At 44.9% G+C, this 22,326-nt stretch overlaps 3 protein-coding genes across 6 annotated transcripts; 2 read left to right on the plus strand and 1 right to left on the minus strand.

The window, feature by feature from the left end:
- Positions 1-232: 232 nt before the first annotated feature.
- On the plus strand, positions 233-9,673 carry fermt1 (FERM domain containing kindlin 1). Its single transcript, XM_030109910.1, has 16 exons — positions 233-401; positions 1,931-2,090; positions 2,824-2,921; positions 3,843-3,978; positions 4,078-4,215; positions 5,081-5,264; positions 5,357-5,459; positions 5,570-5,677; positions 6,682-6,813; positions 7,001-7,050; positions 7,432-7,556; positions 7,866-7,972; positions 8,355-8,579; positions 8,681-8,805; positions 8,892-9,033; positions 9,145-9,673. The coding sequence occupies exons 2-16, from the start codon at positions 1,940-1,942 to the stop codon at positions 9,316-9,318; spliced, it is 1,998 nt and encodes a 665-aa protein (XP_029965770.1). The 5' UTR covers positions 233-401; positions 1,931-1,939; the 3' UTR covers positions 9,319-9,673.
- Positions 9,674-12,150: 2,477 nt separating this feature from the next.
- Positions 12,151-17,959, plus strand: trmt6 (tRNA methyltransferase 6 non-catalytic subunit). Its single transcript, XM_030109916.1, has 12 exons — positions 12,151-12,467; positions 12,605-12,735; positions 12,877-12,986; positions 14,259-14,350; positions 14,455-14,538; positions 14,634-14,758; positions 14,892-15,062; positions 15,332-15,471; positions 15,714-15,799; positions 16,435-16,537; positions 16,799-16,885; positions 17,302-17,959. The coding sequence occupies exons 1-12, from the start codon at positions 12,361-12,363 to the stop codon at positions 17,461-17,463; spliced, it is 1,398 nt and encodes a 465-aa protein (XP_029965776.1). The 5' UTR covers positions 12,151-12,360; the 3' UTR covers positions 17,464-17,959.
- A 151-nt stretch (positions 17,960-18,110) lies between these two features.
- Positions 18,111-22,174, minus strand: chgb (chromogranin B). 4 transcript variants are annotated; one of them, XM_030109912.1, is made up of 8 exons: positions 22,050-22,174; positions 21,851-21,900; positions 21,656-21,746; positions 20,631-21,303; positions 19,860-20,510; positions 19,568-19,667; positions 19,288-19,398; positions 18,111-18,407 (listed from the first exon to the last, which is right to left on the minus strand). In XM_030109912.1, the coding sequence occupies exons 1-8, from the start codon at positions 22,102-22,104 to the stop codon at positions 18,327-18,329; spliced, it is 1,812 nt and encodes a 603-aa protein (XP_029965772.1). In that variant the 5' UTR covers positions 22,105-22,174; the 3' UTR covers positions 18,111-18,326. The 4 variants fall into 4 exon arrangements, with proteins under 4 accessions (XP_029965772.1, XP_029965775.1, XP_029965774.1 ...); XM_030109915.1 differs by having other exon boundaries at positions 19,860-20,332; positions 20,585-21,303; XM_030109914.1 differs by having other exon boundaries at positions 19,860-20,378; positions 20,511-21,303.
- Between the last annotated feature and the right edge of the window lie 152 nt (positions 22,175-22,326).

Below are 22,326 nucleotides of genomic sequence, written 5' to 3' on the forward strand. Positions count from 1 at the left end.
AATATTCCAGATTTCATGACACTGTTTTCCTCCCGGTGACACTTGGTTTCAAGAGGTTTGGTGAGACGGACACGGCCCTCACCCCGAGGTCTCAGCACGCCCCCTACCGACACATTTAAAGCTCGGGTTACTGTGCATCTCCATCGACTTTAATCCTCCCCTCAGACAGTGGATGTTGACCTGAAATGACCCCGCTGGGTGACTAATAACCCGACAGAAACGTCTCCAGGCCCGTGGACGCACTCACCTGCTGCGTGGTTCCCCTGCGGTCTCCACCTCCTGCTCCCGGCCTACCTGTGTCAGCTGGGCGGGGTTTATTCCCAGAGGAGCCTCAGCCTGCTCCTGTTCTCCTCACTCCGATTTTCTAGGAATATCCCACCGGAACAAAAGTTGGAATTAAGGTAAGAGTGGCTTCACGTCCTCTTTTCTTGTTCTTTTCTGTTTATTCTCACCATTACTGAGTTAAATTTCTGAACCATTACTGAGAGGAAAAGTTATGGAATAATGAGGAATAATGCAACCGGCCTACTTAGAACAAAGTTAATGGTTAATCTGCTAACTTTATTCCACGTTTGTGTTGTGGCTATAAAAGGTTATTCTTCTTATTTCCTTTACTTGAGAAAGTTTGTCTCAGTATGAAGAATTTTAACAATTTCTGCAAGAAAGTTGATGTAAGAACTTTAATGTTATACTTTGTGTTGTGGAAATACCTAAAGTTAACATTGATGGTTAAAAAGGAAATCATTCCTAGCTTTTGTTTTCAACAATTCACCAATAAGAAGTGATGAATGCTCCTGATAAAGTGTGTGTTTGCATTATAGGAAATGAGTAGTAATGTCTTGTTTTCACAGTGTTGACAAGCACAAGATTCACACCATTACTCCCACTTACTTCACTTACTGGTATTTTTGTTTTACCCCTACAGTAAAGTGGTAGGAGTGAAATTTATCACGCTCCAACACATCTCGACAAGCCTTGCCTCAGCAGGCATGCATGCTCAAACTTTTAAGCGTACCCTACAGCTGCATGCGGTGCAGGGAGGGAGCAGCACAAAGGAAGCAGAGTGTGTTCATTAAAACCAAGCCTCCTGGACACACACTTCCCCCGGTCTGCACGGGACAAATCAAAACTCGTATTTGAGATGATCCCTCTGCTCTAGACCGGTTTGTATCAGACAGTGTGCGACATAAGTCACTGCATTTAAGAGACTCTGGGTCTGGGATGAGCTGAGGTCGGTGCAGTGTGTGCAGATTGCTGGTTCATGGTCCTTCCTGTGCTAGATTCGTGTCCCTGCTCGTCATACATTCCTCAGCTGCCCCCTCCCTGCTCCTCCTCCGCTCGGCTCCCCTTTCCTACCTGCTCGATGCGTCTCATCCATTCATTCTGTATCATTGAAATCAGCCAATCGTGGAGCTCGGTGTGATGCGCAGGACTGCACCGTTGTGTCTGTCTATTGTGTGCACTCTGGATGATCTGCAGCCTCATCTCTTTTTCTTGCTGGCACTAGACACTACATCTGCCCGTCTGTGCGTTTCTTGATATCTCGAATATGAATGTATTGGCTGGAAGAAGTCCTTCAGGGGGGCTGCGGTATCAGCACAGAGACGCTGCGGCAGAAGCAGGATTCAAATCTGTTCCATACGTGGCCACTTAGAACAGAAATACGAAGAGATCTTTGTTTGTTAACTCATGGCCAAGTCAATCAGGATGTTGAGAAACACTTTAATCCACTCTCATGTTTTCATCCCAGATGTTTCCTAATGTTTCAAACAGAGGAGCCTCGCATATTTTAGTGAATTCCCTTTGCCAGACGTGTTTCCTTTTTTTTTTTTTTTTCTTTTTCCAAACCTTGTGGTGTCTCTGCGGTGGCGTTATCCAAACAGTTCCTTCTGCTTACAAACTCAGCACTGTGTGACCTCCGTCTCCTCAGAGCGGAGACATGATCACGGCCGCCGAGTATGGGGAGACGTCGTGGGAGCTGTCCGTGCAGATCGACCAGCGAGAGGGAGACGAGTCCATGAAGTTTAAGCTGAGGGTGAAAGGGGACCTGCACATCGGAGGGCTCATGCTCAAGCTCGTGGAGAAAATCAGTAAGTGTCTGGAGTGAACTGCAAGCGGACGCGCTGTAGCGTGAAGGAATGGCCTTCGTCACACTGCTTGTAATGTCCTTGGCCTATGCGGTCAAATCTGCTGGGCTTTGTTTTAAGCCGAGCGCCCTGGCTGCCACGGCGTGTTTAGTGAAGCCGCCACACCCTTGTTTGCCCCGCATTTTTCTACGCCGCTTTGCCATTGTGTGTCGTCACACTGCCCCGGGGGCCAAAGTTCAGCCGGGATCTGAAACTACATCTCTTTACAGTCGGCCACAGATACGGAGGAGCTGTAACGTAGCAAACAGGAAGGTGGTTTAAAGAGCAAGAGACATAATAGATGACTAACGGACCCGTCATCAACAGACGGATTTCAGCCCAGCACCATAATGTGATGTCGGGTAGTCTCAATAAACCACACCGCCTACACAACAGAGGGTACTGCTAGTATCTGTGTTTCTGGCAGGTGTCGTTGTTGAAATGTTACAGTTCCAACGCCAGAATTTATCACCAAAACCCTTTAAAATTGACATGTGTATACAGTAGCACAGTGAAAATGTACCTCCTGCATTAAGTAGGATGCCATTGTGCAACACTGTGGGAGCTTTCATGGCTCAGGGATCTCACCGCCAATGGGTCATCACTCCAGGGATGGGTTAAATGCAGAGGACAGGGTTTTATGGGAACAATCCCTGAAGCCATAAGTGATGGTTTGAGTTTCTCTGTTCGTCTCCAGAGGCTCCCCGGGACTGGTCAGACCATGCTCTGTGGTGGGAGCAAAGAAAATGCTGGCTGCTCAAGACTCACTGGACCTTGGACAAGTATGGGATTCAGGTAACGTGGACTCACGCTGAAAAATGAGGAAACTACTTAAATTCCAACGAGAAAGCTGAAATCAGTGCAGTCATAATAAATAGATGCGATATAATGTGCTTTGGTGTCTGGAGAAACTTTATACAGTCTCCCCTGGAGACTGCACAGACTTACATCCCAACATTAACAGACAAGTATGTCATTTTTGTTAACTTGTGTTTAGAAGTTGAATCCATACAATAACACGTGTTACAGCACTAATAAATACCCAGAAAACATATCGTTAAAGGAGGGGTATTATGCAAAATCCACTTTTTTGAGCTTTGTATAATGCTATAGTGTCATTTCTGCATTAAAAACATGCATAGAGTTGTTTCATGAACCATTCACGCATATTTGAGCAATCCCTGAATCTCCCCCTGGCAGCCATGTTGAGCGCAGAAACGGTCGCTGCTGCACAGCTCCGCCCAAAATGCACAGCTCCGCCCCAGCTCTGACTCGTCTGCACAGCTCGCGCTCCCCCACCGATCTCCGCTCTCGGAGAATGCGCGTGGAGATGGACACTCTGAGGGGAACGTGTCGCTAAGCTGAGGAGATTCTTAAAGAGACAAGGACCCATTTCCAGTCATTTGAGGCAGTCATGCTGCAGAGGCAAATTTGATTTAAGTTGTTTTTGCCACATGCAGCTTTCACCATCCAACTTGGGGCAACGCTGTTGCTTGAGGGTGCTGTAGATTGATACTAAAGGGCTAAAAAACACGTAATACCCCCCCCCCCCTTTAAAATCCAAGCAATGAACACTTCAGACATGATTTTACTGAACTTTAGGTACATCTGCTACACATTTATGATGAGCAAGTATGAAAAAAGGAACAAAAGGAAATTGTCGTTGAATCCATTTTTGATTTGGAGGTCATATGTTTTACATATTTCACTCCGCAGGCTGACGCTGACCTGCGTTACACACCTCAGCACAAACCGTTGCTGCTGCAGCTCCCCAATATGAAAACCATCAAAATGACTGTCAGCTTCTCCAGTGTGGTCTTCAAAGCGGTGGCAGAGATCTGCAGAGTCCTCAGTGAGTGGCTCTGTTCTGAAGACTGAAGACGAACAGAATTTCCCCAATCTGCTTGATGGCTTCAGTTTTTTTAATTTCTCTCTCTTGGGTTGTCCTCAGACATTAGGCGATCAGAGGAACTGTCCCTGCTGAAGCCTCCAGACGATCCCTCCAAGAAGAAGAAGAAAAAAGATAAAAACTCACCACAAGAGGACTTGTGGGACATCGATCTACTGAGTGGGGGAGCAGGAGGAACAGGTACCACCGCTGTGTTTGCCTTCGTTTGATATTCGCGGTTTGTCCTGACCTGGGATTTTCTGCATGTATGTTTTATGTTTTACCAGTGTGTTTGAGTTTTATTATCAGATGATGGAAAACTTCAGCAAGTTAGTTCCAAAATGTTTTTTTCTTCAAGAAAACAGAAAAAATCTTCTGAAAAATGAAAATTTGAGTTTCTATCAGTTGCTGGTGTCTTCGAAGCATTCCCTGCAGTAAAGAAGAAGATTTACACATTACTATGCAACAGCTGTCGGAGTTTCTTTGGAAGAGTTGATATCTTATCAAGAGATCCTTATTATCGTTATATAAGTCCCGCAGTAACTTCTGTAGCAGGATACAGACTGAGGCCCAGTTAACCTTGCCCTTGTATCCATGAGAATCTCGTTGTTTTGGTTGCTTGTTTGCTGTACTCTTCATGACGTTATGGTAAAAGGATTACTTTTACTGCCTTAACCTCCTGTAGATATGGTGCTGCTGAGGTGCGAGAGGCTATAAAGTGTGAGAACTGAAAGAATAGCTAAGGACTGATATTCAGCAGCACCCACTCTCCCACTCCTCCGTTTCCGGGTTCACATCCCACACCGGCACGAAATCACTATCATTAAAACCTCTCATTTCTCCCTCCTTCAATTGAGTTTCATCTTGCTCTTTTTTAAAATTCTTCGTGCAAGCATTCTGTCAGAATTTGTTTTCGGTTTCCAGTTGCTTTTCTTTCCCAACTCACCCACAGCAGGCAGTTTATTCCTTCTTCAATTAGAAGTCTCTGAAAATGCTTCTAAACTCACCATAACTCAAAGTTGTTTTTATTGAACTGATAATAATTGCTGTCTGTTGTTGTTTATAGGCCCCATGTACAGTAAGACCATGACCGCCACCTACGACCCGGAGAACGGGATGCCGTTGTCCGCCACCAGCCTCTGGTTTGGAGAAAACCCCCTCGCAGACTCTCAGCCGAACCTCCCCCCAGCCGAGCTTGCAAAGATGTACCAGCCTCTGTCACTACTAGACAAAGCAGCCAACAGTTCAGGGTAGAAATCTGAATCCGTCGGGGTTACATCACGTGATTTAAATGCTGGTTTCACATGCAGCTCATTTAATCCACCCTCGCCGTGATCGACAGGTGGCTGGACTCTTCTCGGTCTCTCATGGAGCAGGATATTCAAGATGAGGAAAGGCTTCTGCTTCGTTTTAAATACAACGTCTTCTTTGACCTCAATCCCAAAGTGAGAACGATAACGGCTTATCCCAAAGTTTCCTCACAGATTTCTGGAAAGCGTCCTTATTATGAACAAAACTTCTATGTGTTTATGTTGTTTATGTCTTTGTGTTTCAGTACGATGCTGTCAGGATAACTCAGCTCTATGAACAAGCTCGCTGGTCCATCCTGCTGGAGGAGATCGACTGTACCGAGGAGGAAATGCTGATGTTTGCCTCTTTACAGGTGAAAGGAAATATTTTCTCTGGTCTTTTTTGAGGGGGAAACAATAAATCCAATTGTGCAGTGTTTTTTTTTTTTTTTTTTTTTTATTGCAATCAACCTGGGAGCGATATTTGTGTATTTCATTGCCAGCTCTAGTTCCTACCTGTAACTGTGACTAATCAAGAACCATCAGTGTTGAAAGAAGTAACAATCCAGTTTTAAGAATGTAAAGTGGACAAAGGAACATATAAATATGCTCAAATCTATGAAGTAATTTTACAAAGTCTTTAAAAAATGAATAAACAATAAATACGTCGATACACAGACTCTTTGGAAAAATATCTAATTATGTGCTTAGGTAAGTTCCAAAATTATAATTTTGACACTATTAAGTGTTGAAGTTACACACATTGTCACTACTTCATGTGGTTTGTGAACATAAACAGTAATTTTCCGAGCGAGTTGCAATGCAATGTCTGCGGATTTTAGATGTGGCTTAAATCTCCGAATGGGGAGGTTTGGTGTATAAATCCATGTGAGGACATGTTGGAACACGGCAAAATCTCACTGAAGAAGGAGGAGAGGAGGATCGAAGGGAGAGGCACACATGAAGAGAAAAGGAGGAAGAAAAAAAGACGGCACGGGATGAATAACGGCGTTCCGACAAACACTCTGAAAAGTCATCATTGTCAAAAGTATTAGGTGCAACCTTCCGCCGTCTGCATCTCGTCCCATTGGCCGGGTCCTCAGCTGCTACTTTGCCACTGTTTGCACTGTGATTCAGAAAACACAGTGATTCAGAAGGAGTGTTTCACTCACCTACACGATGCTGCAATGGCTGGCACACAGGGCCGCTCTCATGTCTCCCTCTGACTCACGCCGCGCTTGCATAACCTCTTAAGTCATGTCGGGGAACTTCATCACGACTTGTACTTTTTTTTTTTTTTTTTCACTTGCAAAATAAACAGCTTGATCTTTGCCGATGGGGAAGAAGAAAAAAACATTCTTTGTTTTTGCCCTTACAGTATCACATTTGTAAGCTGACCATGTCGAGCGAACCGCTGGACAACTCCAATGAGCCGGAGATCGATGAAGTGGAGGCTGCCCTGTCCAACCTGGAGGTGACGCTGGAAGGCGGGCACACGGACAGAATTCTGGTAATCATATTTTTCAAGCTCCTCTAGGAAGGAATGTTCACCCAGATCCTCCGGATTTCAGTCGTGTTCAGGGCAAACACCTGTTTTTAGCCTGAAGTTGGTCGGGAGGCCTTGGCTGATTGTATGTTTTAACATGATGTCACAGAAAGACGCAGGATAATAGACCGTTGTTTCGTTCTGCCTCCAGGAAGACATTACAGACATTCCAGAGCTGGCTGATTCCCTCCGGCTGTTTAGGTAAACCCACATTTACACATCTTCTGTTCGAGCAAAAAGAGAGAAATGCCTGTTTGTTTTTCTTTTTATCTAACTATAAATGCTGTTGTTGCCATCCTTTGCTGTGCAAACAGTGACGGTAAGGCTTAAGCTGTCATTATTAAAACCAAGACATGTGCATGCACAACTTTATGGAACTTCTCAGATGTTTTCTGGTTACATCCAGCTTTATCTACATCGTCCAGTGTCCTCAGTGTATTCCTCTCACCCATCTCCTGTCCAGGTGGCTTCATATTGTTGCTCTCATGCTCCTGTTCTGCCTGCTCCTCATTGTGTTTTTATCTTCCCTGAATGTTAAATGTTGAGAAATGAAAGCTCACTGTCTTTTCTGTCTCAAATCAGGCCCAAAAGATTGACGCTGCGGCCGTACAAAGAGTACTGGTTTGTGTTTAAAGACACCACCATTTCTTACTACAAGAACAAAGAGGCCTCTGCCGGAGAACCGATAGAGCAGTTTCACCTCCGAGGTCAGCGTGAAATACAAAAAAAGAAATGCTTCTTTTGTACTACTATTGATTTAAAAAAAGAAAAAAATACTCCTTTGATCATTTTATACTACAAAGAATCCTTGTGAGTAATTCTGTATAAAGAGCAAACACAGATGTCCCCATCAGTTGATAATGGACATGACAGCAACACACACACACACACACACACACACACACACACACACACACACACACACACACACACACACACACACACACACACATTTTCAGTACTGTGACAGACTGAAGTTGCCACATCCATCCCATTTCCTCTTCCTGACTGGGCAGGTTGTGAGGTCGTCCCCGACGTCAACGTCACAGACAAGAAGTTCGGCATCAAGCTGCTGCTCCCGGTGGCCGACGGGATGAACGAGGTGTACATTCGCTGTGACAACGTAAGATACGCACTTCTCTCCACGCTTTCCTCCACTTAATCATTACAGATATCAAGTGATGAAGCATTTTGTAGTTGAATCATTGCATTGATGGCCGAATTCCTTCTCAGAGAGTTGAAGTCCAGTCAGGTTATTTCCTGTTCTTCATTTACAAAACAATTCTCTTTCTGACTCAGCACTCGTGCTGATTTATGATCTGTGTCACTGCTAATGATTAACCCAGGTTGTCCTCTCTGACACAGTAATACAGTAACAACACTCATACATACACATGTATGTGATTACGACAATCCCACCCAGAAAAAGGGTCTGGATGGCTTAAAAATACAATATTTTTGAGCTCTCTTGCCTGTTATTCTTTAACCCGGTCGTCTGGTTGCAGGAAACACAGTACGCCAAGTGGAAAGCTGCGTGTATCCTGGCCTCCAAAGGCAAGACGATGGCCTACAGCTCCTACAAGTCAGAAGTGAGGAACATCCAGTCCTTCCTGCAGATGAAGAGCCTGGCGCCCCCTCCTGGCCAGGCAGCTCCTGACCTGGAGGCCATGGAAATGAACGCTGAATGTTTTGTTTCTCCTCGCTATGCCAAGAAGCACAAGACCAAACAGGTTTGTCTGACAGCTGCATGTTGGTTATTTGTGGCGTCCCACCGAAATTATTATTACAGAAAGTTTTTGCTAAATGTGCAACTTTTGATTACTGCATCAAGCTGACGGCACGCATCCTGGAGGCCCATCAGAACATAGCCAGGCTCTCGCTCATGGAGGCCAAGATGCGCTTTATCCAGGCCTGGCAGTCGCTCCCAGAGTTTGGAATCAACTACTACATTGTCAGGTACGACACACGGGGAGATTTCTGAATCCTCGACGGCTTGTGACGACTGTCCATTTTATAGGTGATCTTCTAAATATGTGTTTCAGATTCAAAGGGAGCAAGAAGGATGAGATCCTGGGGATTTCATACAACCGGCTGATTCGCATTGACATGTCCTCTGGCCTGCCCGTCACCACATGGAGGTTCGCCAACATGAAGCAGTGGAATGTCAACTGGGAGATAAGACAGGTGGGCGATCGCTGTGCCTCTCTCTAATCACTGGAGACATATTCAAGCCTTGACCTGCAGACGGGTAGACTGCAGATACCCGAATGACGAGTCTCTCCTGTGTGATTCCAGGTGACCATAGAGTTTGACCAGAATGTGACGATAGCCTTTTGCTGCTTGAGCTGCGACTGCAAGGTGGTCCACGAGTTCATCGGCGGTTACATCTTCCTCTCCACGCGGTCGAAAGACCAGAACGAAACGCTAGACGAAGAACTGTTTCACAAACTGACCGGCGGCCAAGAATGAGCCGAGGCATCCAGACGTGCGGTCGCCACAGTGCATCTGTTATTTGTTTACGTGCATGTTACATTGTGAAAGCACCGGTCGGCGGCTGTAGAGGCGCGAACCGGACGCGCTGAGAGCATCACTGCCAGAGAAAACGTCAGTCATTGAAATCCTTCACAGAACAATGTCAACCGTCTGTTTGTGAGTGTTTATCCAGCTGTAAATGGCCAAAGCAGTCGATTCTGCACAAGAAGAATAATTGTGTTTGTATAAATATGCTGTCAGGATTTGTCTTTTCCACAGAATGATTGTCGTAGGAGGACGACCTTTTTAAGGCGAAGAAGTCCTTTTTTGAAACAGAAATTGTGAAAACCATTAAAGGACATTTTTATATTTTACAACTTGTTTCATTTTTTTTTAACTATTGCAGTAGTTGTTACAATTCTCAATATGGTGATAAGCTATGCTTATTTCAGGAGGCTTTACTGTAATATGGTGGTTTGCATGTTCTGCCTGTGTGTGTACCGTAGGTTTAGTGTCAGCACCCCACAGCAGTCGAGGTGGATCAAGTGGCATGGAAGATGGACGGATTAATGAATGATGATTTCGTTGATTTTGTTAAAATGACATCTTAATGCGTTCATATTTTATCCAAACTGGAGTGGAGAAGAGTCGGAGCTTATTCTAGACATCGCTGGGTAAAAGGCGGAGCACATAGACGCGTCATCAGTTCATTTAGGGAAAACACATCTGTGGCCTGTGAAGATTCACGAACATATCTTCTGACTAGTTTCATCAGTGCGCTGGTTTGCTCCCTGAAGTTCCACCAGAAGCTCTCTGGCTGTGTGACGACAGAGCCAACCACTGCAGCACTGCGCCACCTCTGATAACTATAATGCCAAATTATAGTTTCACAGAGTTGACGGTTTTGACGGAAGTACAGCGTGTGGGTTGATCCTCTTACATCCTCATACATACTAAAGCTTAGGAGTTTCTCAGAAGTTCCCTGAGTTACACAATGGTATTCCTTTTGTTTAGTTTTTTCTTGTGTGGTGTAGGAAGCTCTCTGTTGTTCTCTCAGCCACCTCACTGCTACACTGCTGTGCTCTGGTGGTGGGCAGGTGGAGCTGGCACGCCATGCATGAGTGGGTATAAAACACATTATGAAAATGCATTAAGGAAAGAAGAACGCTTGAAAACAAGCTTAAAGAGAACATTTACTACTTGATGGGATAGCAGTGGTACTATGAAATTTAGATATTATTTGTATTATATGTATTCTCAACATGCATGTATATGTAATGAGTTCCATGGAAAATCTTGGGCGATTAGAAGCTGAAACAAAATTTTCCTGATATACAAATGATGCAAAAAAGTAGGGAATTTGGTCTTGGACACTCTGAAAGATAAGGTACCCTGCACACTAAGTTTACCTAGACAGCGCAGTGCTCGTCAGTGCAGAGAACCAGGCATTCAGTGTGAAATTAGCCTTTAGCCTGGCTGTAACAGCTTCCCAAGTGCGGCTTGAAGATTTGCTTCAGCCTGGAGGATACAGGCAGTTTCACCCTGCATGGATCCTTGTTTAATTCAAAATACATGTGTTCTTCTAAAGCTCAATGTCATGCGGCCTCTCATAGTTATCCAGCAAATTTCACAGATTTTGCACCAGTCTTTCCTCCTCAGGGCCCGAGAAGTTATTCTCTGTCAGGGGAGCCTTCCCTGGTCATTTAATTAACGCGGCGAAGAGGATCCGCAAGGTTTTCAAGAGGATCAAGGCCACTTTCTGCTGCCGTCTCCCCAGTCGAGGCTAATGTGGTCACGTTTTTGACTGCACATGCATGATGATACCTTTGTACATTTTTACAATATAAAACAATATTCACTCCACAATTGCTGGTTTGAGTCACAGTTATGCAAGAGCTCCTGAAAAATCCCTTCCACCATTCTAGCCAACACTAAGACTTGAAAGTCAAGCAACTTTTACACTGAAGAAAAGAGGAGAATGGAGGGAAAACTATTTGTGAAGGTATGAACGTTTTTTTTTTTCCACCCCAGTGTAGCTGTTCAGAGTTGTAGCAGTGTTGGATGAAAATTCAAAGGGAATTACATATTTCTTGGCTTTTATAGATTCACCATTATACAGCGAAGGAGACTGTGTCACATACATTTCCCATTCTTTAAATATTTCAAAGCGTTTTGCTTATTATGCTGGAGAGCTGCGTCTGTATTCTGCAACATTAAAAAAAAGTTGACATTAAAGGTAAATGTGTCCTGATATTTATAATGAAATAAGTACTGGTGATTTCCATCCATTAATTTGTCCATCAACTTCATGTTCGGCTTTAGATTTTTTGTAATTATTTATGATCTGGATGTTTCTCTCTTTCCTTTTAAATTTACACAAAAATCTTTTCCCCTTATTTATCATATTTGTCATTAAAAAAACTGATTTCATGAGTAGGACTTTATTTTATTTTATTTTATTTTATTTTATATTTTTTTTACTTTAAAGTCTCATTGTGACTTGGTCTCGAGTTGACTCCAGTACTGTTTTCATGATTTGACATGGTTTACAAAAAAAAACGCTTTGGAAGAGTGCAAACCTCCGCCAAACAACTCATAAGTATTTATACCGGTATTCATATTTGACTGTGTGAAAGCATTGCTTCATAAATTCAACGACGGGCGATGAAACACCGCACTTCCCTCGTATTGGCCAAGGAGCTCATCGCTGTTTCATATCAGCCAATAGGAGCGAGGTGCGCGGTCTCATCGAATATGACGTTTCAGAGGCTAGGCTTCGCTCCTATTGGCCAGTAAGAGCATCGCTTCCTCATTCAGCCAATCACAGCGCGTGTAGTAAAGCGTGTCACCGTCTGCTAGCCTGCCGGCTACGGAAATGAAAGCTAACACGTGGAAATAACAATTTGCAGCCTTTTGCTTTGACTTCAGGGTTATCTAGTGCCTTTTTGACTCGTGCCTTGTCAACGACCGCTCTGTGTGCCTCGCTGCAGGAGGCTGCGAGCCTTCAGCTGACCGCGGAGCTGACAGTTCGTCTTTATTATGGCGGACAACGGAGACGATGACCATGAGTACAAAATCAAAGAGGGCGATTATATTGTGTTAAAACGAGGAGAAATCTTCAAGGCTGTGCAGATTGTACAAAAGAAGTAAGTCTCACGCCGTAAATACTTCCTACCAGCGGATTTGTCGAGTCGGGTGATAACATATCACAGAATGTTCACAGATTACTGTCTCCTAAACAGATGCTGTTGATGAATGAGTCTTTCTGACTGTTTCCCCTCAGAAAGATCATCTTTGAGAAGCAGTGGTTCTTCCTGGATGGCGCAGTGGGACACTTGTATGGCACCACGTTTGAAATAGCATCTGGAGGGATCCTCCAACCACAGAAACCCAAAAACACAGAGAGCCCCTCTGGTGTGTATGGTACTTATTTATACCTGTCAGAATCACAGGTTTCATTTCAGAGAGTTGTGCAGATCTGTTACATGGTAACTGCATGGATCTACATGTTTAATTTTCTCTTCCTCTTCTTCGTCTTGTGCATATTTCTCTCAGATTCAAAGGAGGCCGGCACAGACAACAGGAATATTGTTGATGATGGCAAATCACAGAAACTCACCAGGGATGACATAGAGACGCTCAAAGAGCAAGGTCTCAAGGGTCAGGTAAAATAACAATATCCCAGCACTGCCATCCTGGCAATTTCACAAGCACTTACAAACACATAAACAGCTACTCTCATATTTTTCTTATAGATTTGAAGAAAAATTGCAATTTCTGAGATCAGTCGGCAACTGGCTATCATTCTTGTCACACTTAAAGCCTGACTGACCCTCGAAGGACCAATGAGAATTTAAAGTTTGAGGAAAAATTACTGTTCACCCTTATTTCTAAGTCGTGTAGAAAAAACATAGAATCTTCACATGAACAAATAAAAGGACTCCAGCAGAGCTGGAAAAAGCAGCTTATCACATTGAACCAAAATAAATTGAACATTAAATAAGCCCTTCGCATCCCTTCTAAATATGAAATGTGAGTTTTCATGTGCCTCTCTTAGGGAAATTAATTGTCTACATGTGTTGGCTGTGTTTGGCATCACACACATTTTAGTTCTGCGGCCACACGCAACCCATTTTCATTTTGAGTGGGCTGAACGGACCAGTGAAATAGTGCCATAATTACTGTAAAAATGTAATTTTTTTTTTTGAGGATCAGTGATGGAAATGTCTGTTTTTTTTCACAAAGAAACGAAGATTATGACTGAAAATGAAAACAATCTCAACATGAAGGCAATTTTAAAATTAAAATTCCCTTTGGTGCAAATTACAGTGAAGTCTCCAAAAAGCTTCTCCTGTAGCTGTTGCATGGTGGATGTTTTTACAGACTATTGCTGGCTGCATGGAGTGTTGAGGCGAGTTTTTTTATCAACAAGGTAGCTTTTTTTTACTGCCAGTGTCACCGATATCTCAGCTCATGTCTCAGTAATGTGTTATGTGGACTAGTTTCAAGAAATTAGTTGCAATTTACTTGTTGGCTTGGCAGGCCGGGTTGGAACCTCTCATGCTTGACGCCTTGGGAGAAACTGTTGATATTCTCTTTCATACAGTTTTATAACATTTTGTAAGGTCAAACAGGTAATTCATAAAATAACCTAAATGTGTAAAACCGGTCTACAGTCAAGGTTGCAATGACTCATTGTGGCGTCTCCTGTTAAAAGAAACAATTAAAAAAAAACTTTTTACAGTTGATTTAGAGTTTAGTAATTATCCCTAATCTATTGTTTAAGCTGTAGTGAGACAGATAATGGGGAAGTTCAGAGATCCGCCTGCACTGTGTTGGTTTATGTCTTTTCGAGAGTGTCTTATCTTCCAAATAATCAAATAAATGCTGGAATATAACATAAGTGAGACTTGATACCGGATGTTTTTCATCCTCAGGAAATCATTCAGCAGCTTATCGAGAACAGCTCCACGTTCAGAGATAAGACCGGCTACGCTCAGGATAAGTACATCAAGAAGAAGAAGAAGAAGTGAGTCACTTCTAAAGATGCACTCGCAGTCTGTTCTCAGCTGAATTTAATGTGGCGCGCCGCAATCGGCCTCATCACTGCTCCCTATCTCGTGCGTTTCGCAGGTATGAAAACACGGTCACGATTCTGAAGCCGTCCTGCCGCATCCTGGCGATGATGTACCACGGCCGGGAACCGGGGAAGATCTGGTGAGTCAGCAGGCCCGTTCGTCTGCACGTGTGAGAGTTATCTTCTTAAAGCCGGAGGTTGACTTCACGATGTTGGATGTCTCGATGTGCCGCAGCCACCTGCGGTACGACACCCTCGCCCAGATGTTGACTCTGGCCAACATCCACGCCGGCAGTAAGATCCTCGTGTTCGAAACCTGCGCTGGACTCGTATTGGGAGCCATCATGGAAAGAATGGGAGGCAAGTCTGTCTGGTGAATTAAAGCTTATCTTGTCTATTTCTTGTTTTAAGCCCGTGTTCCCGCTGCGTGCTTCCTAAACAAAGCTTTTGTTTTTCTCTTTGTTTAATGACTCCTCCTCTCCCTCCCTTCCAGGCTACGGCTCCGTGGTTCAGATGTACCCTGGAGGCGGCCCTGTTCGGGCGGGTGTGGAGAGCTTTGGCTTTCCCGCACATTTCCTCGACACGCTGCATGAGTTTCCCATCTGCCACGTCAGCGCTCTGCTGGCAGGGACCCTGGACGTCACTGCCAGAGACCCCACTGCTGGTAGCACTCGCCTTTCCCACACAGAGAGATGATTACAGCTATGAAATGCAGTAGTTACAGACCGGATTTTCTAAAGAACGCCACCAAAACATCTTGGCTTCAACAACACAAATATTAAGACTGGGAAAGATAACCTACATTTTTATGGAAACTGATGCTTGCATTGTTTTAAAGGGGAAATGGTTACAAATACAGAAATCATTGAACACAATACTTATCTGAATTGAAATCATGACATTTATTTCAGTTAAATGTTTCTGCTGTCGCAGATGAAAAGCAGTTGAGCACGGCTGCAGAGGAAGATCCGAACCAGACTCAGGCGGAGGAGCAGAACATGGAAACAGACACGGCTGTCGGTGCTGGTCAGGACCAGGAGCAACAGGAGAAGGAGAAACGCAGAGAAGCCAAAGTATGTTGAAAATGATTGAAACTTGAATCCAAAACCTTTCTTAGGAAATCTCTTTGCTGGTTGATGCAATCATTTACACGAAAATACACATCTACCATTTAGAAACAATATGAATATATACACCAGTACAAGGTATTATGCTTTCAGTGTTATTTATCCCATAAGAGGCAGTTCACTATCTACCTTCTCACTGTTCTTGACCTTCGTCGAATTTTTTTTTTTCCCCCCGTGTGTTTTATCAGGCTCAAGAGAAGAAAGTGAAGCTGGAAGAAAAGCGGAAGAGGCTCGCAGCTGCTGCTGCCTTGCTGGAGGGCAGGAACGCAGATGGGTGGGTGTCACCTCTCCTCCCCCGCCGCCCCTCACCTGCCTCTCCTCGCCGTGACATTACGTCCAGCCGCAGCATTCCCCGCTTCCATATTTCACCACGTAGTAAACAAAAGCAATTACAACCCGGGTTGAAAAATTTATGAATGGTTAATGCTCCGTTAACTACATCCATAAAACGCCATAATAAATGATTTTCCTTCCCGTGCGCTCGCCCAGTGATTAGCGCACGGAGCATTTACAAGGTGAACAAATTGATTGCTTTGCAGTCTCCTCCGGTATAAAACAGGAACAGCTGACAGCCGTTTCTCTGATTGATGGCTGAGTTGTTGTGAAGGTGACACCTCAGCCCATTGATCTTGTTATCCCATTGACTTCTCCTCCACATCATAGCAGCTATATCATAAACACGGCGGCGCAGCACACTTCCCAATATTGTCCTAAATCAGCCTAATGCGCCGACTCTCGCCCAGCGTCGTAATTATCTACGACGGCGAGGTCGTAAACTTGTCGCACGCCGCTCTGATAGGCAGGTTTACAGCGGTGCGCACACACACATTTCCAATTATAGAGTGTATTGTTGAGCGTGTATCATATCGGACAGATCTGCTTGATCATCTCTTTGCGTCTCCGGCGCAGGTTGGTCATCGCGAGCCGCTTCCACCCGAGTCCGGTCCTGTTGGGCCTGATCCGATTCCTCTCCCCCTCCAGGCCCTTCGTGGTTTATTCCCAGTACAAAGAGGTGAGATATGCATGAGAACTGTGAGGAAACAGGCTTTTCTTGACAGGAGCTCATTAGTTTCCACGGCGCAGCGGCTTTTTTTTTTTTTTGCCCGGCGCTGCAGCGTTACATAAATAACAGCGGACATCATCGTTGACGCCGCCGAAGAGTTACAGGACCCTTCACGTCCCTGCAGTCATTACCTCCGTCATGCTCATGCTGCTGGAATGATGGCTGTTGGTGCACGTGGCCCGCCCGCTCATCTGTCGCCTCTCTCTGCAGCCTCTCATCGAGTGTTACACAAAACTCAAAGAAGAGGGCGGCACAGTGAACCTCAGACTCACAGACACCTGGATGAGACATTACCAGGTACGTCTTCAGTGTTTGCATCTTCAAGTTCATTGAAATAAGTTGCGCGTCCCACTAGTATCTGTTACATGACTAATCAACTTTACTTCACTTCTAAAGCACTTCAAAACAACTGCAATTTACACAAAGTGCTGTATATAGTCAGAAAAATATAAAATATAATAATAAAATGGTAAAAACAGACGTAGAGTCTCAGGCTGAGTTATAAAAGCCAAGGAACAAGAAATGTTTTTTTAAAATTGGACAGTGAAGAAGCCTGTCTGGTGTTCAGTGGAAGCTCATTCCACAGTTGTGTACTAAGCAGCAGCAGTGAGTGTTTGCATATTCGTGTACTCCTTCCCCTCCGACGTGTTATTTCCTGCAGCTGTAAGACGCGGAGTTAATGTCTTGTGACTGTATTTCTGCTGCGTTTCCAGGTTCTGCCTAACAGGACGCATCCCGTGCTGCTGATGAGCGGCGGCGGAGGCTACCTCCTCTCAGGGATCACAGTCGCCACAGACGGCCCCAAGCCGGCGGGCCCCCAGCAAAGTGAGGAACCAGCACCAAAGAAACTGAAGCTGAACCACACGGAAGGATAAACAAATACGAAAAAAAAAGCATCAAATCTTTTAAGGGCACATTACCAGCAGCCTGTGGGGGAACTTCTCTTTTTTTTTTCTCCCCTCCAGCATCGGCTTTCCTTTCTGCTGAACTGATTTGACACATCTGGAGTGAGAGAGACAGAGTGTCTGGTTTGTATTCATCAGCGTATTTTCTCTCCCGTACTTCCTTCAGTGGAGATTAGGCGTAACGCTGAGGAGGAGGCTGTGTGCTCGTGCAGGCTGTCTGAGCTCAGTAAATGTTCCAGGTAAAGGAACTGGTGAAGTCATTGTGTACTGAGAGTACCTGACAATTTGTTTTTTCATTGAGACTAGGTAGAAAACATTTTTTTTTTATGCTCTCAGCTTATTGGTTCTTACTTGTTTTTATTTTTTACTCCTGCATATAGTGCCATTTTATTTGTTTATCCAAGATCAAATGCAGCTCAGTCGCGAAATGAATCTGTTTAGAATTAAAACACAGTCTAACAACCCTGATGTGTGTCCTCTTTTCTGAATAAGAAACACCAAAGAAATTATTTGGTCCCAGAAAAAAATCTTTTTTTTTTTATTGAGTGCAAACAGAACAAACTCTTCAGAACACATTTAAACAATTTCTCCCATCTACAACTATTTTTCACAGTTCGGACTATACGTAGACATCCAGGCCATTCCCATGCGGATTAATGTAGCACTGACACCAAACTATCACAAAAACGATGAGAAACAAGTCGATACGATGCTTTGGCAAGGCTCCAGGGTTGCTGTTTTTTGTAATTATTTTGTTGTCACGGTTAACACTGTTGGCACATTAGATTGGCAAACGTTACAGAAAGACAGCGAGTGTCGAGCTGCTCCTGGATTTATGCGGCGTTCTCATGCAACTTGGCCGCGATCTTCTGCAGCTCCATGTCCATTGCTGCCAGGTTTTCCAGCTGTTTCTCCTGCAAAGCATGACAAAGCAATCGTAAAAAGACATGTCTATGAAGAAATTCAATATTTATACACTGAAAGAGTACAAATGAGGGTGAAATCCTCATAAATAGGTAATTTTTCCAATGTTTGCCACGAAATTTCAATAATTGGTCACTGGGGTTAATATTCCCCTATCATTAGAGCTGCACCACTGTAGATCTAATAAATCACTTTGTCTCCGCCTCCCTAATTTGTTTTTTTCTGCTTCAAAGGATGTGGCAGATTGGGGAGGCCTCTGCAGGCGGCAGTTCTGTTTTTAATGGGTGTATTATGTCTTTGATCGCTCTGGGAAGCTACAGTCATGAAGGTTCTTCACTGTGATTACTGCAGCAGCCATAAAAACGCCGGTGCGGAGAAAGCAAATAGACAAAAGGGGGACAAACAAGTGCATTAAAGGACTGATGTGCATAACGCATCGCTTCATTCTTTGAGTTGCTGCTCGTGAATATACTATATTGTGCTTCTTTTTTCATCCCCCCCCTCACATCATGCATTCGGGACATGCTCAACAGAGACGGATCTCGATGTGCAATTGCAGAGATGCATATTCGCTGACGCTTTGTGGTTTTGAAGGCTAAATCCCGCCATCTCCACATATAGTGGAGATTTCCATAATGAGCAGGGCTGCTTTCCTTTTCCCTCCCAGTGAAACACTGTGGAGGGATGTGGTGCGTTTCAGGGCTTTACTGGGTCAGGCGAACCACGCAGATCAATTGACTGGCTGCAAAAGCAAACGTTGCCTCAGTGACTGCACAGGACACACATTATAGTAACCAGGATTTACTGTCATTTCTATGAAGACAGCTGAAAATCGACCTTGCATTATTTATCACGGCAGTTCTTTTTTACCTCCTGTGGAGTGAGAGTTCCCTCCTGTGCGTTCCTCTTCGCCTCCTCTTGAGTGGAGTGGCTCGCCAGCTGGTTGATCTTGTAGTTCAGCAACCTGGCCAGTTCAGCCATCTGATGAAAGAGAGGATGACACAATAAGTAAAATCATACAATATAAATACTTGTGGATTAAAACTGGTCAGTATCACAACTATCCCATGAGTAGTGGAAAACCTCAAGTCTACGTAGTAGTTATATGTCAATGCAAGCTGAAAGGAAATAGTTAAATTAATACAAGGACCTTGTCTGAGGTTGCAGCGTGCTCGTCTGAGTCTCTCTTATACCAGGCAGGGTGGTAGTAGCTTCTGAATATCCAGGGATTGCGTTTTTCTGCCAGATATCTGTAAAAAAAAATATCTCATTTAGATGTTTTCACGCAAACACATGAAAGGCATTAATGCTCATCTTTTTTTTTTTTAACTCTAGTTTGTATGAGATCACTAAATTCTAAGATTTTTTTTTCTGCCTGAGGGTACAGAAGACACACTTGTAGACTTAAACAGCAAAAGTTGGATAGTATTAGACGTGAGTACCTCAGAGCTTCATCTTTGTCGTTTGCTTCCTCCGAATCGGCTTTCTGTTCTTCCTCTTCCGAGGATCCTCCAGCTCGCTTCTGAAGCACATTTTTGTGGTAGTATCGGTGCGTCGGCTTCCATATGTGCTTTTCTACGTCTCCCTTTTCGTGCCTTTTATCGAAACCCCAGTACTCCTGGCTGCGTTCCCCTTCCGGTTCCTCTCTCTCTTCCTCAGCGAGCTCCTCGTCGCGTTTGTGCCTCCTCTGGTGGTGCCTGCCAGGCCTCCAGTCCCTCTTATATATTCCGGTGTCAAAATCCCAGTACTCCTGGCTGCGTTCTTCATCGGGGTAATCCCTGGCTTCTTCTGAGAGCTCTTCGTCGCGTTTGTGTCTCCTCTGGTGGTGCCTGCCAGGCCTCCAGTCCCTCTTATATCTTCCGGTGTCAAAATCCCAGTATTCCTGGCTGCGTTCCTCATCTGGCTCATCCCTGACCTCTTCTGACAGCTCCTCGTCCCGTTTGTGTCTCCTCTGGTGGTGCCTTCCGGCTCTCCACTCCCTCTTCTCCCTCCCGGTGTCGAAGTCCCAGTACTCCTGGCTGCGCTCGTCTTCTGGATCATCTCTGGTTTCTTCTGAGAGCTCCTCGTCCCGTTTGTGTCTCCTCTGGTGGTGCCTTCCCGCTCTCCAGTCTCTCTTATCCAGACCCCAAGATTCCTGGCTGCGGTCTTCTTCGGGGTCGTCCCTCGCCTCCTCTGAGAGCTCCTCGTCCCGTTTGTGTCTCCTCTGATGGAACCTTCCGGCTCTCCAGTCCCGCTTATCGAGGCCCCAAGATTCCTGGCTGCGGTCTTCATATTCCTCGCCCTCTGGTGGTTCGTCACTGCGTTTGTGGAGACCTTTGTTGTGATAATAGCGATGTGTCGGCTTCCATGTGTGCTTGTACCTCTCACCGTCACTCCTTTTGTCTACGTCCCAGGACTCTTGGCTCCGTTCTTCCTCTGGCTCCTCCCCCAGAGGTTCCTCATCTCGCTTGTGCTTTCTTTGGTGGTGTCTTCCAGGCCTCCAGTTGCTCCTCTTCTCTCTTTCTTCGCTGTAGTCGTCTTCTTCATCTGGTGATCTCTTTTCCTCAAGTCCCCAGCTCTCCTGACTCCGCTCGTTGTCGTCGTCTTCCTCTCCTCGTTTGCTCTTCCTCTGGTGGAACCTACCCGGCCTCCAACCGCTCCTCTTCTCCCGCTCTTCTAGAACTTCGTTGTCGTGCCTCTTGTCTTTCTCATCACCCAGACTCCAGGATTCCTGACTGCGCTCATCCTCTGGGATTTCCCTTTTTTCCTCCACAGATTTCAGGAGTGCCTCGATGTCTTTCACATCTGCAACCTTTGCCTCGGGCTTCTCAACATGACCTTTAACCACCTCTTCATTAGCTACCGTTCCCTCCTCGCTCTTCTTGTCCAGTGGGGCATGTTTAACCCCTGTGACAGAGCAAAAACAATATCAGATGAAAGCTAAAGATTCACATGGAGGAGTCCTTCAGGGCAAATGGACTGGGGCTGTCATGTGATCGCTGCCTTTAAATCAAAATGACATTCGCCCGAAGAGTTCCTGCCACATCCACTGTAAGCTACTTTGCATGTAGAAGCAGCAGCAAAAATCCGAAGGATATAATTTTGAAGTACATTTCTGGAGAAAAACACTCCTAATGTATGCAGGATCTGAAGGCTGTATCATAAAACAACAACCTTGTTCAGAAGTCCTGTTTCCAAATCGCTGTCATACAGTCACTTATAAAAAAAAAAAATGTGAAAGTTTTCTGCTGTTACAAACCTGCTTGGAGGATGTCTTTGCATTCCTGGTCCAGCTGAGAGTCCGGCTTGGAGAGGGCTTTGGAGAGAACTTCAACCAAACATCGAGTCACCTGCAAAATACAACTTAACTTAACCTGCAGCCCTCCGCATACGAAGCTCTGGATTGATCAAAGAGAAACCAAACTGCAAGACGGGAAAGAAAAAAAAAGCATACCACGTCTTCTTCTCTCTGCCCCTCTTTGAAAACTGGAACCGCTAGATTTTCTATGCAAGAGATGGAAATTGATTAAAATGTGCAGCTCAGGTTCTGAAACGTCTTCAACACAGCAGTTTGAGGACGCGTCTCTGTCCATGGTGCTGAAGTGATCACTAACTTCTCATAGGGGGAACAAAAAAAACCCCAAACAACCAACCTGTCAGGAGAGCCGCGACAACAACAACCACCACCACGAGGAGGATTCGTCTCATCTTGGCTGCGGATGAAAGTAGAAAATCCAGGAGGGGGGAAGACGAGCAGCAAGAAGCTGCGTGAGAGCAGCGTCTGCAGGAGAGCGCTGCGCTGACTGAGCGGCTGAGCCGAGGAGCGCCTCAAATACCGAGAGGAGTGGGCTGCAGGAGCGTGGGAGGAAGGCTCCGGGCTCCATCACTGTCATGACTCATTAAGACCTGCCCAGAAAGTCACTCCAGCCA

Source organism: Salarias fasciatus, chromosome 15, assembly GCF_902148845.1.
Source record: "Salarias fasciatus chromosome 15, fSalaFa1.1, whole genome shotgun sequence".
NCBI classification, from domain to species: domain Eukaryota; kingdom Metazoa; phylum Chordata; class Actinopteri; order Blenniiformes; family Blenniidae; genus Salarias; species Salarias fasciatus.

Excerpts from the sequence above, each read along its gene's own strand:
- chgb (XM_030109911.1), bottom strand. The coding sequence starts at position 22,104 with ATGAGACGAATCCTCCTCGTGGTGGTGGTTGTTGTTGTCGCGGCTCTC. Across the intron at positions 21,304-21,655 it reads CAAAGACATCCTCCAAGCAG|GGGTTAAACATGCCCCACTG; the intron begins GTTTGTAACAGC and ends GCTCTGTCACAG. Across the intron at positions 18,408-19,287 it reads GAACTCTCACTCCACAGGAG|GAGAAACAGCTGGAAAACCT; the intron begins GTAAAAAAGAAC and ends CATGCTTTGCAG.
- trmt6 (XM_030109916.1), top strand. The coding sequence starts at position 12,361 with ATGGCGGACAACGGAGACGATGACCATGAGTACAAAATCAAAGAGGGC. Across the intron at positions 15,472-15,713 it reads AGAAACGCAGAGAAGCCAAA|GCTCAAGAGAAGAAAGTGAA; the intron begins GTATGTTGAAAA and ends GTGTTTTATCAG. Across the intron at positions 16,538-16,798 it reads TTTATTCCCAGTACAAAGAG|CCTCTCATCGAGTGTTACAC; the intron begins GTGAGATATGCA and ends CTCTCTCTGCAG.
- fermt1 (XM_030109910.1), top strand. The coding sequence starts at position 1,940 with ATGATCACGGCCGCCGAGTATGGGGAGACGTCGTGGGAGCTGTCCGTG. Across the intron at positions 5,265-5,356 it reads AAAGCAGCCAACAGTTCAGG|GTGGCTGGACTCTTCTCGGT; the intron begins GTAGAAATCTGA and ends CGTGATCGACAG. Across the intron at positions 7,973-8,354 it reads TGTACATTCGCTGTGACAAC|GAAACACAGTACGCCAAGTG; the intron begins GTAAGATACGCA and ends GTCTGGTTGCAG.